Source organism: Sycon ciliatum, chromosome 5 (assembly GCF_964019385.1).
Source record: "Sycon ciliatum chromosome 5, ocSycCili1.1, whole genome shotgun sequence".
NCBI lineage: Eukaryota > Metazoa > Porifera > Calcarea > Leucosolenida > Sycettidae > Sycon > Sycon ciliatum.
The window spans coordinates 7312161-7328924 of record NC_088647.1 but is presented as its reverse complement, the minus strand read 5'-3'; the positions used below and the strand labels follow the sequence as shown (position 1 = coordinate 7328924).

The 16764-nt window shown below is 47.9% G+C and overlaps 1 protein-coding gene across 1 annotated transcript; it reads right to left on the bottom strand.

The window, feature by feature from the left end:
* Positions 1-357: 357 nt before the first annotated feature.
* LOC135817401 (uncharacterized) lies at positions 358-15837 on the bottom strand. Its single transcript, XM_065330577.1, has 5 exons — positions 15162-15837; positions 14304-14660; positions 12543-12876; positions 4304-4611; positions 358-1507 (listed from the first exon to the last, which is right to left on the bottom strand). Exons 1-5 carry the CDS (start codon positions 15258-15260, stop codon positions 794-796), a joined length of 1812 nt encoding a protein of 603 aa, XP_065186649.1. The 5' UTR covers positions 15261-15837; the 3' UTR covers positions 358-793.
* Positions 15838-16764: the final 927 nt, after the last annotated feature.

Here is a 16764-nt window from a genome sequence, read left to right as displayed (position 1 = left end):
ACAACTAACGAAGTTATACCGGCATATACGACGAAAATATTTTTTAGATGTCATTCGGCTCATGAGTTAAAAAAATTATGCAGCCCAAGACATCATTATTTTGTCTTCGCTATTTGCAATTTCATACTGTACAAAACATTTTATTTTAATCCTGCTTTTTCCAATATTTACTGTACATGTACTCACTCATAGCTGTCTCGCCTGATTTCTTCTGGAGAAGCTTATTAGTAACGTAGTACTACAACATAATTTTACTGAAACAGCTATCGCTTTAAATTAACCTGGTTGAACCTGGTGGTTTCTTAACAATATTCACTGAACTGTTTAAAATGGTGGGCAATTACTGCATGGTGTAACATATACATACGGCTGTGGATAAAATCTGCTTCGGGGTGGAAATGGTGTACCGAATATCGGATCAATTCTGCTTTGGGGTGGATATGTAAAAAAAATCAATAAAGTGAATAAACCGGCACAACCAAGTGAGGCTGATCAGAATTTTCATTCGAAACTCCCAACAAAAATCAGTGAGGCTTGCTGTATGATGATGCTTATGTATTATTATTATGATGCCAACAACGCTACAGGGTCCAGGTGCTGGGCTGCTAAATGCTGCTCAATGAAATCCAGTCTCACTCAAATACCCGCTGGGCGTTACGCAGCCCTAGACCTGCAAACACTGGAAAGCGCATCTTGGATTTCTTGGACTGGATTTCATTGAACAGCACACTGTGCAAACTTACCGCTGGATTATTTCATGTGGCTATCTATAGTTGGTTGAATTCCTAGCACCCTACCGCGTACTGGCTTGGCCACTGTGCATCGCCTCTGCTACCAGCTGAATCCGTGGATCAATTTCACGAGACCTGGCTGACTGGCTGCGGGCTTGAGTGCGGGGCTGAGCGCTCCCACGAGGGGTAGATCTGTTCACAAGGCACGGTCGGGTGGCTTGATCATGGTCACTCTGCGTCTGGTGATGGCAGTGCTCGGCGAGGTCAAGGTCCATGCTGTGCCGCTGCCGATGCTGCTGCTGCTGGTGGCGGTGGTCACATTCCTGGGCGGGGGATGTATTGCCATCATGATTGGACGACACTACTACAGCATCAGCAGCAGCGGAAAGATCCTTGGTTGGCATAGCATTGTCGCAGGTTGCAGGAAGTCGAGAAGTGCTATGAGTCGTAGATGCGCAATGGGCACGGTCAGGCACAGCCCGAATTATGTCCATGTCTGTGTCCGTCATGTCTTCAGAAACGCTTTCATCTTGGTAATGACTGTGGCAAGTGCCACTGTTCACCCTGCGCTGGAAATGCAGGTCTCGGCCATTGCCTCTCTTGTGTGAGTATGCTTCTGCTTGGATAACATACACCGAGTCACTGTCACCTGCTTGCCGTGGGTCATTGACTGGAGTGCACAGAAGATTGTGGACTGCAGAATTAGAGAGCGGCAAGATCGGAGGCTCAATTGACGAAGCCCGTTCAAACTCCAGTCTTCCGCCAGTAGATGGTCCCTGTACATTGCGACAAAGCAGAAAGCCATAAATTCTAATTCATCCTGTTGGTGCTGCATGTACCGAGAAGAACACAAGCACAGTGGCACAAGTCAGACCTGCACCGTGTACCTTCCAACAGTAGGACTGCAGGAGATGCACCGTTTTACTTGTACTTATAGTGCAGCTGGAACTAAGTGAAAAGTAAAGTTTACACGTCCGCGTTGCCACCGCCTATACAATAGTGTTGAAGAACACAACCAGCTTAGGAAGTTTCCCTTGTGTTAGGCCACCACCATACCTGGTATACCAAGGTGGCAGATGCAGCGCCTAGTGATGAGGGTGAGGCGGTAAGTCTCACAAAGCACTTAACTAAGTTGTGATACCCAAACTGGTGAACACTTCCAGCAGGAGTGCCACTAACATAACACCTGTACACAAGGTTCTACTTCGAAGTAGTATCGAGTCTTGTTTTATTCAAAGCCCCACATTACTTCGAAGTAGTAGTCACAAAAAGGTCAGTGGCGCTGAAAGTCTACATGTTCCTATGTCTCACTTGCCCCTACTGTTGTTGTGTGTTGTGTGGGATAGGAGCTGATATGCTGGTCAGTGGTGCTAACTTGTCATCATGCTATTGCGTTACCGATGGTAACGTACTAGTAGAACATAACTATGTATTCGGTGCTTAACGCACTGGGGATGCCAGGGTGGGAAATTCGGACTCTATTTCGTAGGATATCTCTATGTAGAATGAGCTGCTTAGTTCAGCGTGATTCTGGAGCACGAGAGTGCTATGCCACAGCAGGCTGGGGAACCGATAAGTATGGTGCATGTGTTGTTGTGATATGGCGAGTTTAAATACCGAGAACTGACAACATTGCTACCACATGGAGCAGTATGGGTCACACCAAGCGTAGATACCCACAAGAGTGTGCAACTGCAGTCTGTGTGGTCTGTGCCAGCAGAACTTCACATCGTGTGCCAAGTTTGTGTACCATAATTTCGGGAGGGTAAGACGCACTTTAATCACCAGTAATTCACCCCAAAAAAGTCGCTGCAAACTACCATGGTCAAATTAATGGTGGAAAACAGGTAAGAGGTCTGTATTTCGTGGCAAACAAATCTTGTGATAGTCTTATCTTCTTTCTTCTGTTTAGGTCACCTTACAGGTGAAAATTTTAAACTTTAGTGTTAGTGTTAGTTTTCTTGCATTCTTGCCAAATTGTGTCTGTGTGTATGTGTGAGTTTTCTCTTCTTTCGTTCTGTTTAGGTCACCTTACAAGTGATGATTGTTTAGTTTTCTGGCCTTGCCAATTGTGTCACCATGATGTGTTAGTTCCAGAACATTCATCTGCCTGCATTATTCGTCTTTATATTTCGTGTTTTTTGCCTCCCCTTCCCCAATGCCAGTGCAGGCAGGCACAGTGGGTTGGTCTAAGACCTGTCACCATGATTGAGAAACAAGAGGTACCAGGCTCAAGTCCTGCTTGGAAGCGGAAGGATTTTTTCCAACCGTGCTCCGGCCCACAGTTAATTGGGAACTCGTGGCCTGGCATGAGTAAAACATGGATGTGGCAAATGGGATTTAGGCCTTTGGCCTCTGGTTGATGGATCTGATCTATCCTCCCCCACCGTTTAGGAGCCGCATCTGACGCCTGATCATGGGGTAGTGGCGTCCCACGGAAGCGGAAAGGTGGTTCTTGACCAGGGAGTTGTACGACTCCTTGTTCTTGGCCTGCCCGGTACGCGAACCCGACGAATTTTTTTCTTTTTTTTCCTCAATGCCCTGATGATGCCCAATGGGCCAAATATTGGCAAAGTTCTATTTGGTGCAGCTGAGAGCCTGTTGCCGGAATGGCGGTATTTTCAAGTGAATCAAATCTGGGTGCGACTTATACTACGGAAAATATGGTACATTTCCTGCATGGTGGGCATGATTCATACACGAGTCATGTACATTGTCGGTACAGGGTTGCACACAATCCTGCAACTCTATGCTGGTCACTTTTGCACGGTTTGCTAGTAGTGGCAACGTATTGAACGATGTCATGTGATGTGAAACTCTGCCAGCAAAGAACTGGATAGAGATATAGCCAGCCGTTGCACACTTTAAAAGGTCTACTCTTGGTCACACATCTGTGGTGTTCAAACGAATATTCAAATACATGCAATAACACGAATTCGGCTTCAGGCATCCAACAAAATTTTGATCGAACTTGAGCTGCCTGAGCTGAGGGGACTTTTAGAAAGGATTTTTTGTTGTACTATATAAGGTAGTTGTATGTGTACAGCTGTGGGTGAGCAGCCACGTGGTTGAGCATTGCACAGTGACACCAGTTGTAACAAGGACATGCAATCCACCATATTCTATACCAATTCTGGAGGTAGCAAGTGCAATTTAACCTGGGATTCGCAATATTTTCACCGCCTGGACAACGTTGAAAACCACTGCAGAGTGCTAACAAGTTCTATAGGTCACATGGACCGTGGCAACACAATGTGATATCATACGTACATATATTTTGCTGGACAAAAGGATCAAAGGAGTGAAACACCAGTTTCGTCCTGCAGGTTTGTACCCATGTTTTTGCACTGCACTTCATCACTGTACACGCACTGTACACTGTACACGCAGTGTACACTGTATACACTGCGTGTACATGTACATTATCCAGTATGATGACTTTGCAACTAACCGTTATCACCGGAACTATAAGAAAAGATGGGGGAATGCTAGGCATCCAAATTGGGTGCCCGACTGAAACCGCACCCGGTTGTGTTTGATCGCAAGAAAACATTTCTGACAAGTTCACTCACAGTGCAGGCCATGTCTTGGTCAGAGTCTTGCCAGTTACGCAACCGTCGCCATTGGAATCCGCTGCTGCCACGGCAACACCGCCATGGCAACAGCAGGCAGTTGGCAAGCTGCCACCGGCGCTTCGCGTCACCTCGGCGACGATTTCGGCGGCGACTCCAGCAGTGAAGTCCGATGATAGAGGTGATGAGAACCGGCAACAGTAAGCACAGCATGGCGATCATTGTCCACTGGATGGTGCGGTGGTTTCTTGGCCGTGCGCCGGAATTCTGCTGGAAATAATAGCGTTCAGGAGGGTCTCTTTCAGAAACTGGATGAAAGAGAGAGACACACACACAGAGACACACACAGAGATATACAGAGTGGGACAGACAAAGACAGGGGATATGAATCCAAGAACCGGCGCTATACGCTTTGTGTGTAGATTACTTCAAAGGATTACGTCTGGTTGGATCTCGTACGCCTGGTTGGATCTCGTACGCCTGGTTGGATCTCGTACGCCTGGTTGGATCCCGGTCTATGAGACTACATGTACATGTATATGAAGCACATTGACTTGAAGGTATGCTTGGTTTTTTAAACCTCTACTTGTGGCCAGGCACAAGGGGTACATGGATGAAGCTAATGGGGTCGTTTTCGGCACTTGTGCCAGTGGTTGTGAGACTTACCCACTCACCCCCACCGTTAGGCGCTGCATCTGCCGCTAGGGTTTATCGGGTGTAAGCGGCTGTCGTGAGTTCCCTTCGGGAACGGATACGATAGTTTACTTTTTGTTTTCTTACGGGAAGCAAGGGGGAGAAATTGGGGATACATTCGCCTCCCAAAGCGATTCGCATAATCTCATGGACCAGAGTTATACTGACCATGACAATAGGTGAAGACAAGGGTACGTACCCTGAAACAGCCAATTTAACACCACTCATAAATACATTACGGGGATTTGGAAAAGAGAAAAAAGTCTGAAGGAATATTGACCCGTCACCACCAGAACTCGAACCAGGGACCTTCAAGTAAGCCAATGAGTTTTCAGCCCAGCAAAGTCTCTTCGGTATTTAAGTCAGACATCAAAAGCAAATAATTTTTTCTCGTTCTTCTACCATGAATTCCTTAGCTAGAAGTTTGTTTCCTTGTGTTGCTCAGACGAGGTCTTGTGTTGCTCAGACAAGGTCTTGTGTTGCTCAGACAAGGTCTTGTGTTGCTCAGACAAGGTCGCTGCACCATGTAAATACATTATGTTCTCACCAAGGCTCGGACATGCCTCTATTTCAAAAGGTAGCTCAAATTTTCAAGTAATTGGTCTGGAGATTGGTCTGTTTTCACCCACAGAGCAACGGTTTGGTACGTGGAATGGGGATCTACCAGAGCAATTACACTAATGTTCAAGTAGTTTTGTCTGTTGACGATGATTTATTCCAAAATCGTGCTCTAGAAATCAGCGTGCTTTCAGCAAATAACTGCAGTAACCTTGTCCCACTCACAGTGCATTCTTCCATGTAAGAGTTATTTTGCTATATTTATCTGCCAGTTAAAATATCAGGCCATTCTTTCTTTCCCTTTTGAACCTGCCATGACTAGTACTTGTTCCACTCTGGAAAGTCATTGAGTTTTCCCAGTCAAGAAATTCCTACTAACATTAGCAATACATGTACAAGCAGCTGTCCAGCTATCAGGATGCCACAGTACAGTCGACTCTCGATAGGCTGCGCGGTCGCGCTCTTAGTCGCGGAGATCAAATTCTACGCCTTATTTCAGGGCATGAGATACAGATGCCCTATGTATCATTAAATCCCGTTGCTATGCAAATTATGCTGCGAATACAAGTACCGTAAAGTACAGTTGATCCGCCCCCTCTCTAATTCCCGCCCCCTGTCGATTTCTACCTGTGAAGAGACTTCGGCGTACACCACGAAATGTTGAACCGACGCATGCACTGCTGTACACAATACGTGCCAATCCAGGATGAAAAAATGCACAATCCAGCACATCGAGTCTGATCCTCTATGTTGTTGTACATCGTACTGCACTTGACAGCCTTGATCTAATTCCCGCTCCCTGCCGAAAATCCAGCTGGGAAGCGACATGGCGTGGGGGGCGGATCAACAGTACTTTACGGTAGTAGAGTAGGGCGCTAGCCAGGGTCCACAGCGCTTTATTCCCGTAGCTATGCAGAAGACGTTACTTCAGTAACATCTGGCGCTAGCCAGGGTCCACACAGCTTTAATTTGGTGTTTGTTTGTGTGTTTGTGTCATGCCTGGCGCTATCCCGTATCTGTCCCGTACCATCAAACACAGCTGGCCACATACAGCTGGCCGCAATATTCAAATAGGGCTTTCAAACGCAAGATCATAACGTGAAGCAACTTGGAAGAATGAGTATGAATGCGAAGTGTATGGGGGAATGCATGTAGGGCGATAGTGCGGGTTCGAATCCCAGGTAATGCCTGAAAAAATAGGAGAATTGAACAATTTATAACATCCCTTTTCTTTTTTTGCCGTCATCAAGGCGGTAGATGGTGTCATATTACCCTCGACCGCACCTGTCCCGTACCTGTCCCGTACCGTACCGTACAATCACAGACGGCTGGCCACAATGCATATTCAAATAGGGCTTTCAAATACAAGAACATAACGTGAAGCAACTTGGAAGAATTAGTATGTATGCGAAGTGTATCGGGGGATGCATGCAGGGCGATAGCGCGGGTTCCAATCCTAGGTTATGTCTAAAACAAAAAGTAGAAACTTAGGCCACCTAGAATTAATTCGTTGTTTCGGGTCACTTCACTCATCCGTACCAGGGTCGGTCGGGTTAATTTTTTATTTTTTTTATTTTTTATTTTGCTTACTGCCATGTATATGTGCATACATGTACATGATTGTACATCGAATAGCTTTTGTCCATCAAGCCAGTCGATCAAATCATGACTGTAGACGATCCAGCGCAGCCATTGTCCCATCAGACCCAGGTCCCCTCCAGGACCAGACCTTGGCCTCGCTGGCAAACGAGTCTGAGGAGCAGCTCTCACCTTGAAAACGTCTGTCAAAGAGCGACGCGGTGGCGGAGCTGATGCTGTTTCCAGTGGTTTCAGGACCGATTGCGGATCGGAAGACAACATCGTCACAAAGTGCTTCATCCTGTTATTTTATTTTGCTGCTTCTGAGGTCGATGTCTGGACTGCTAGCTATTATTAGGCGCGTGTGTACAGTCATGTACGTACATAGTCTAGTCATGTACATGTACATTTGAATGCACTATAAAAAAAAACTTTTTGCGGTCGGGTGAAAAAAGACGGTCGGTCGGGTGACCCGAAACAACGAATTAATTCTGGGTGGCCTTATAAGAATTTATAACACCCCTATGCTCTTTTTGTCTAGGTCATCAAGGCAAAAAAGCATAGCGTAGGGCCCTGAGCTTCCAAGCTCTCTCGTTTCAACGCTTTACTATGCACAGGCAGACCTCGATTATCCGGTCCTGTTTTATCCGGATCCCTCGCCATGCGGAAGAAAATAGCCGCTTGCATATCCACAGCACACATGATGCAACATAAACGGTGTTCGGTTATCCGGTTCCCTCGCCTATCCGGATATTTTTGTGGAGAACGGATGTGTGCGGTTAAGCGAGGTCTGACGGTATCTACATGTGTGTCCTGCATGTTGCATGTCATGTGACGGGGCACAAAGGGCGAGTGCTGGTGGTGACTTGTGACACAGGGAGCTCTAGCTGCTGGCCTACATGTACGAGGTTGCAGAAAGAAATTCAGTGGAGTCGCTCGAGTATGCGCTGGGCGTTGCGCAGCTCTTGGCCTGCCAACACTGGGCCGTGACATGGTGCAAACTTGACTCACTCGACCAGGTTTTATTGAGCAAGACCACACACAGCAGAGCAAGACCACACACAGCAGAGCAAGACCACACACAGCAGAGCAAGACCACACACAGCAGAGCAAGACCACACACAGCAGAGCAAGACCACACACAGCAGAGCAAGACCACACACAGCAGAGCAAGACCACACACAGCAGAGCAAGACCACACACAGCAGAGCAAGACCACACACAGCAGAGCAAGACCACACACAGCAGAGCAAGACCACACACAGCAGAGCAAGACCACACACAGCAGAGCAAGACCACACACAGCAGAGCAAGACCACACACAGCAGATCAAGACCACACACAGCAGAGCAAGACCACACACAGCAGAGCAAGACCACACACAGCGGAGCAAGACCACACACAGCGGAGCAAGACCACACACAGCAGAGCAAGACCACACACAGCAGAGCAAGACCACACAAAGCAGAGCAAGACCACACACAGCAGAGCAAGACCACACACAGCAGAGCAAGACCACACACAGCAGAGCAAGACCACACACAGCAGAGCAAGACCACACACAGCAGAGCAAGACCACACACAGCAGAGCAAGACCACACACAGCAGAGCAAGACCACACACAGCAGAGCAAGACCACACACAGCAGAGCAAGACCACACACAGCAGAGCAAGACCACACACAGCAGAGCAAGACCACACACAGCAGAGCAAGACCACACACAGCAGAGCAAGACCACACACAGCAGAGCAAGACCACACACAGCAGAGCAAGACCACACACAGCAGAGCAAGACCACACACAGCAGAGCAAGACCACACACAGCAGAGCAAGACCACACACAGCAGAGCAAGACCACACAAAGCAGAGCAAGACCACACACAGCAGAGCAAGACCACACACGGCAGAGCAAGACCACACACAGCAGAGCAAGACCACACACAGCATAGCAAGACCACACACAGCAAAGCAAGACCACACACACAGCAGAGCAAGACCACACACAGCAGAGCAAGACCACACACAGCAGAGCAAGACCACACACAGCAGAGCAAGACCACACACAGCAGAGCAAGACCATACACAGCAGAGCAAGACTACACACAGCAGAGCAAGACCACACACAGCAGAGCAAGACCACACACAGCAGAGCAAGACCACACACACAGCAGAGCAAGACCACACACAGCAGAGCAAGACCACACACAGCAGAGCAAGACCACACACAGCAGAGCAAGACCACACACACAGCAGAGCAGGACCACACACAGCAGAGCAAGACCACACACAGCAGAGCAAGACCACACACAGCAGAGCAAGACCACACACAGCAGAGCAAGACCACACACAGCAGAGCAAGACCACACACAGCAGAGCAAGACCACACACAGCAGAGCAAGACCACACACAGCAGAGCAAGACCACACACAGCAGAGCAAGACCACACACAGCAGAGCAAGACCACACACAGCAGAGCAAGACCACACACAGCAGAGCAAGACCACACACAGCAGAGCAAGACTACACACAGCAGAGCAAGACCACACACAGCAGAGCAAGACCACACACAGCAGAGCAAGACCACACACAGCAGAGCAAGACCACACACAGCAGAGCAAGACCACACACAGCAGAGCAAGACTACACACAGCAGAGCAAGACCACACACAGCAGAGCAAGACTACACACAGCAGAGCAAGACCACACACAGCAGAGCAAGACCACACACAGCAGAGCAAGACCACACACAGAAGAGCAAGACCACACACAGTAGAGCAAGACCACACACAGCAGAGCAAGACCACACACAGCAGAGCAAGACCACACACAGCAGAGCAAGACCACACAAAGCAGAGCAAGACCACACACAGCAGAGCAAGACTACACACAGCAGAGCAAGACCACACACAGCAGAGCAAGACCACATACAGCAGAGCAAGACCACACACAGCAGAGCAAGACCACACACAGCAGAGCAAGACCACACACAGCAGAGCAAGACCACACACAGCAGAGCAAGACCACACACAGCATTACACATGGTTGTATGGCTAATCTACTTCCTCCGCGTCATTAAAATTGTCGCTTGCCCAGATCGATTTTTCAAATTTATTTCGTCCACTCAAAGAGCAAAGAAATCAGCTAGAAATTGAGGCAGAGCATTGTCGACGAACCAAACTTTAGTTCGTGGCCGTCCGCTTCGCTGCACAGCAGAGCAAGACCACACACAGCAGAGCAAGACCACACACAGCATAGCAAGACCACACACAGCAAAGCAAGACCACACACACAGCAGAGCAAGACCACACACAGCAGAGCAAGACCACACACAGCAGAGCAAGACCACACACAGCAGAGCAAGACCACACACAGCAGAGCAAGACCACACACAGCAGAGCAAGACTACACACAGCAGAGCAAGACCACACACAGCAGAGCAAGACCACACACAGCAGAGCAAGACCACACACACAGCAGAGCAAGACCACACACAGCAGAGCAAGACCACACACAGCAGAGCAAGACCACACACAGCAGAGCAAGACCACACACAGCAGAGCAAGACCACACACAGCAGAGCAAGACCACACACAGCAGAGCAAGACCACACACAGCAGAGCAAGACCACACACAGCAGAGCAAGACCACACACAGCAGAGCAAGACCACACACAGCAGAGCAAGACCACACACAGCAGAGCAAGACCACACACAGCAGAGCAAGACCACACACAGCAGAGCAAGACCACACACAGCAGAGCAAGACCACACACAGCAGAGCAAGACCACACACAGCAGAGCAAGACCACACACAGCAGAGCAAGACCACACACAGCAGAGCAAGACTACACACAGCAGAGCAAGACCACACACAGCAGAGCAAGACTACACATAGCAGAGCAAGACCACACACAGCAGAGCAAGACCACACACAGCAGAGCAAGACCACACACAGAAGAGCAAGACCACACACAGTAGAGCAAAACCACACAAAGCAGAGCAAGACCACACACAGCAGAGCAAGACCACACACAGCAGAGCAAGACCACACACAGCAGAGCAAGACCACATACAGCAGAGCAAGACCACACACAGCAGAGCAAGACCACACACAGCAGAGCAAGACCACACACAGCAGAGCAAGACCACACACAGCAGAGCAAGACCACACACAGCATTACACATGGTTGTATGGCTAATCTACTTCCTCCGCGTCATTAAAATTGTCGCTTGCCCAGATCGATTTTTCAAATTTATTTCGTCCACTCAAAGAGCAAAGAAATCAGCTAGAAATTGAGGCAGAGCATTGTCGACGAACCAAACTTTAGTTCGTGGCCGTCCGCTTCGCTGCACTTGCAGCTAAGGTCGACGTCTTCATCAGAGTTTTGAGGCAGACCCTTCAGCACTCAACAATACGCTGAACAAGACGCGCGTTCAAATTCATGTCAAGAAACTTCATTTTCAAGCGATCCATGCCTCCAGGTGGCATGCGATGACGGCAAACTACTCGAAGTAGCATTTTTCAAGTACACTGTAACGACCTTCCAGCGGGATAGGGTAAGGACTTCCGCACCTTCTTTCCTTGGCAAGCACTTCGCTGATTTTGTTGGTGTTTTCAAACCTGCTACCTTCGCAGCCACATGCGCCACACATAGCGCATTTTAGGAACTTGAGAACATTTTGTTCTTGCCATCGTCAACTTCAGCATTTCGTATTCAGGAGAGACACCAGGATTCTTATACCTGAGCTTGCAGTCTTGATAAATGCCCACGCGGATAATGTGGGACGGCACAACCTCCAGAAAAACGATACTCGCTCTGGGGCGGAAAAGTGCGGAGCGCGATGAATTTGTTTGGTGCGGAAGAGATCTCCGACAAAGTCCGAGACCACCACGGCTTCAGTAACCAGTAGACATTGCGCATGAAGAATCGCACCAATGTTCGAACACAGAAAACAGCGATTCCGACAGTCGGACTAAGACGAGCAAGTCACAAACATTGCGATGTGCGAAGCGACAATTTTAATGATGCGGAGGAAGTATTAATGAAGGAACTGAAGCCTGAAGGACAAGGAAAGAGAGCTCACATTCTCGGACGTCTAGTCAAGCACAGCAAGCATGCAAGACCGCCACGAGCCCAAACGCGCATGCGTCTTATCATATGCGTCTTATCACATTTTTTTACTATTATTCACACACCCAACTCGTAAAATAAATAATTATGTGGACAAAAACAACAGCTACTGAGCGGGGGCTGCACTGGGCAGCAGTGATGGTGAGGTATGTATACAGCAAAGCGTATGTGTATGCCTCGTACTACACCACCATAATTATGATGTATGAGTGCACAGGCAAGAACGCAACACCAAAGACTGATGACCCGTGCTCAGATGTACATGTACACAAACTTACCCAAGGTCTGCTCCAGTCTGGCTCTTAGCTTCAATGTACCAAAGTAGATGACATTGTTACTGTCGTTTTTCGCACCGCGTGTCAGGCGTGGATGAAAATCACAGTAACTGCTGTTATGCTGCCCAAATTGCAATGGAATGGTAAGACTGCCAAAGCAGACTTTAGGATCACACTTGGGATCTTCGATCACGTGATGGTTCACCCCTTGAACACCAAAGCACTGCATCATGTCCGGCGACCTCGTGTTGACCAGAGCTGACGCCGTGGCCAGGTAACTGGCATCCTCTCGTCTGACGATTTCCCCAATCTCAAAGAGAGCCAGTGACAACTTGATCTAGGGTTAAAGAGCAGACAAATTTGCACAGGTAACTCATTGATTGTACATTACACGTATTTCGTGGACAGGGTCACTAAACTGACCAAAGAGTGTTCACTGCACGCAAGCGTGTCACACAACTTCATTTTAAAAAGATGAAATCGTTTGACACGTTTGACTTGTGTGCAGCGCCGCAGACTGTCCATACGCACAGTGGGTCCTTAGCTAGAAGGAATTGCCCGACATGTAAATGCACTACACTACTTCTCTAACTTCTGACCATAAATACTTTCAATACGGATGGTCCGTTGCACTGCACTCCAGGGATCCAAATTCAGTGTGGAACAATTCAGACAGTTGAATTTCCGGCACCACAGGCCTTAGGGCCCGGGTGGCACAGGCGGTTATCTTTTCGGCTGAAGCTAAAGAGGAACCCGTACCGGGAACCCCTCCGACTGCACACAAGAGCTGAGCAAAAGGTTCATGCAACTCCAGGTGTTTTTTCCACCCAGTCCATATCTGTTTCAGCACAAAGCAAGTCCCGCATGTTCTCCACTGATTCAAATTTTCCACAGGATCACCGGGGCAGCGTTGCTGGCCTTCACATGCAGAGGGTCTACTAAAAAAAGGTTCACGGTTTTCACGCGAGACTCGGCTAGAAACCGAGCTTTCCACATCTGTAGGAACGCAACCAAAAAAGGGTTTCACTTTTCGTGTCAGAACCAATCAGATTGAATCTTTTGAATCCATAGGAATGCCACCGCTCTCAAGGATATTGACCATTGCCATTGTCCAATGTTCATCATGGAAGACAACGACCTTTTCTTCCACCAAAAACAAAGGAGGAAGTGAGAGTTGCGAAGGCAAAGCCTGATCAGTGTACTAAGGAGACACATGCGCCTTCATTAACGAAGAGTACTTCGAAGTAGTTATTACCATAAGCCACTGTAACTGTATTTCCTGTGATACAACTCTGATTGTTCAGGCCTTTCCAGGCTGATCACAATCCAGGGCTTAAAAAGTTACTTTAGATGGGTGTGTACCAAGAGTAGATAAACAAGAGTGTGCAACTCCGGATCTCTCCTGCACAATTTTCAGATACTCCCGCCCACGGCGGAATTTTTTGTTGACGTCACCTTTTTTTCAGAAAAACGCGAATCTAGCCGCAGAGCAGCGTGAGAGCACGTGCTGGCAACTGACCTTGTCATGTAAAGCCCGGCCGAGTGCACGAGGGAAAACTTTCCAAAAGACCCGCAGCGCGTGCGTCGTAGAAAAGATTACGTCAACAAAAAATTCCGCCGTGGGCCAACCCATCCGGGAGTTGCACACTCTTGTTAATCTACGCTTGGTGTGTACGTGGAGGGGGGGGGGGGGGTAAAGTGCCAGCATCATCATAACACATCATGGACCATATAATTTTGGGGAAATACACATGGGTCACTCACCACAGTAGGATAAAAGTCTTCGGTTCCATCATCCGGGATCAAGATTCTAAGCGACGAGTTGCTGCGAGAGGTCACATTCTGGCCGTGCGCACTGTAGACTGGAATTGTGCCTGTGCTCTCGGCAACGGTGACGTTGAGCAGAGCACAGTTCCGCTGTTTGGCTGGTGGGATGGTCGTGACGCTGGGAGCAACGCAGAACACCAGTGTAGCAGTGCATGTGCGCGTGCCGTTGTTGAACGTGCCGGAATTCTCCTCTAGGCACTTGGTCTGATCGGTGACGAACGAGTCAAAGTCAATCCTGGCATGATACGTGTACCTGACCAATCCCCGCGAGGACACCACCTGGTCTTTACCCTCCTGCACCAACAGAATGTAGAACAACAGGGCCAATGCCACACGAGTGGTGTCCGCTACTTGAGGCTAAGTCTCACAGTGTACTGTGTTTAAAAGATCACAGTTTTCATCTCATCCAATTCCCACAGGCACAATCCTCCTATTCCTGCCATGCATGTGTCCTTAGAGACAAAGCACACCCTTTTGCGTCACTTTGCATGTCTTTTTACCTTGATTTTACAGCCAAAAAAAAGATATAGCCTTATCGGTGAACGCACCGCGGGTACATCGAAAAAGAGTAGATAAACAGTAACCATGATAATATTATCAACTAACTTGATGAACCTCAATGGACTCCAGGCTGTGGCAGAAAGTACCGTGATCGTAGTGTTTTTCGAGCCTGCTACTGCAAATACAAGGTACTACTAGTAGTATACGGATTACCAGGTATACTGTCACAGTGTGGAACGTCAGCTAGTGGAAACGGGATGTGACACACGCACACCACACTCGAGATGTACTTACTTGGACATCGTTCGCAACATCTTGGCTAGCCACCGCACCGAGCAAGACTGTCAAGAGGCAGACGGCGTCGATGCGATGATAGAACCTTGCAGCTAGCATTGTAACGACCTGACTTTGTGAGCCAAACAAAGTAGTGACTTGGGTATTCCACCCATGCGCTCGAAGCCGCAGTGTTCACTTGATCAACATGCAGAGCTAGAGACAACGCTGTTCGAGAGTTTGAACGGGGCAGTGCGTTGCCGGCGATCCCTCTTCACGTCCGTGTCCGAGGAGACTCGCCTAATCCAGACCGAAATAGGTGGAGGAGTAAATTGTACTGATGGCCCGCGATACGACGCTTTCCCAGGCGCACTGGCTTGGATGAGCTGCCGTCATTAGACCTACGTACTACTAGTAATCTGGCACATTCGCCAGACATGTATCCGATCCGTGTCCTCTCGTTGAGCACTCTTGCTGCATTACCGGTCACTAATCTTGCTTACGTTGGAGAAATTGGCTCTAGGAAAGCCCTTACCATTCTGCTTGGGAGAGCTAGAGGTCGACGGTTGACCTGCCTGCGCTGCATATACGGAGAAAATAATGCGTGCGTAGAGCCTGCGCTGTAAAACTCGGAAGAACCACCATGCGACTTGCTAGCAAGAGCGCTAGGGCGGCGGAAATCGTAATGCAGCTGCAACGCGAAAAGCTGGCCAGCTGGCGAACACTCGATCGAGTACTCCTGCGTCAAAATAATTTATGACGTAGAATTCTTCATCATCTTTTTGATCTACACCAGCTAGGTAAAGCCGAGTAAAAGACCGAGGCGAAGCCGAGGTCTTTTACGAGGTTTTATAATTTTATTTCCTATACTGACCAAGTACGAAGTCAATACTGTATTAGATTTATCACGACTAGCCATAGCGTGTGTTCAATCCCTAAAATGGAGTCAAATATAAGCAGTCATTACAGCCCTATTAAGGAGTGAAATATGCAGGATTTTGTGACTGCTTAGCAAAAATCTATGGGAGTCAATTCTAAGGGAGTGATAAGCTACAATAATACATGTACCTCAATCGGTAGTTTGGAGGCGGTGAAAATAGTTTTGCAATCTAGCTATACATACGCATGCAAAGACGCAAATCCACACAGTCAAGTAGACACTTCCTTTCATCTATCAAACTTTTTCTTTCCCTTTTCTTCAGGATAGAACACGGAATGTTGGAAATTTGAAAAAAACATAACTATATTAGAGTTTGCAAAAAAAGAAGGATAGAAAACTGTCAACACTTCGACATAGGTGACACAAATTAATGATTAAAGTGCTAAAAGCTTAAAAACAGAAGCTGCAAGTAATAGTTGTAGACAAAAACAATGCACACATCAGGAAACACTGGTATGTGCAGAAGGAGAATGTGTTATCGTTGCAGTTGTTTGGTGCCACACCTTGTGAAAGTGTGACCAGTGTTTCCTGATGTGTTCAATCTGTCAACAACTTGCAGCTTCTGTTTTTGAGTTTAATCATTAATTGTATCTGTCTATTATACCGGTAGTTCCATGTAGATGTGTGTGTTTTTTCAAATTTCCAACATTCCCCTGTTCTATCCTGAAAAAAAGGGAAAGAAAA

Coding starts and splice junctions, on each gene's coding strand:
- LOC135817401 (XM_065330577.1), bottom strand. CDS start 15,260: ATGCTAGCTGCAAGGTTCTATCATCGCATCGACGCCGTCTGCCTCTTG. Junction 12,877..14,303: donor AAGACTTTTATCCTACTGTG/GTGAGTGACCCA, acceptor CTTTAACCCTAG/ATCAAGTTGTCACTGGCTCT. Junction 4,612..12,542: donor CAGACTGGAGCAGACCTTGG/GTAAGTTTGTGT, acceptor TCTTTCATCCAG/TTTCTGAAAGAGACCCTCCT.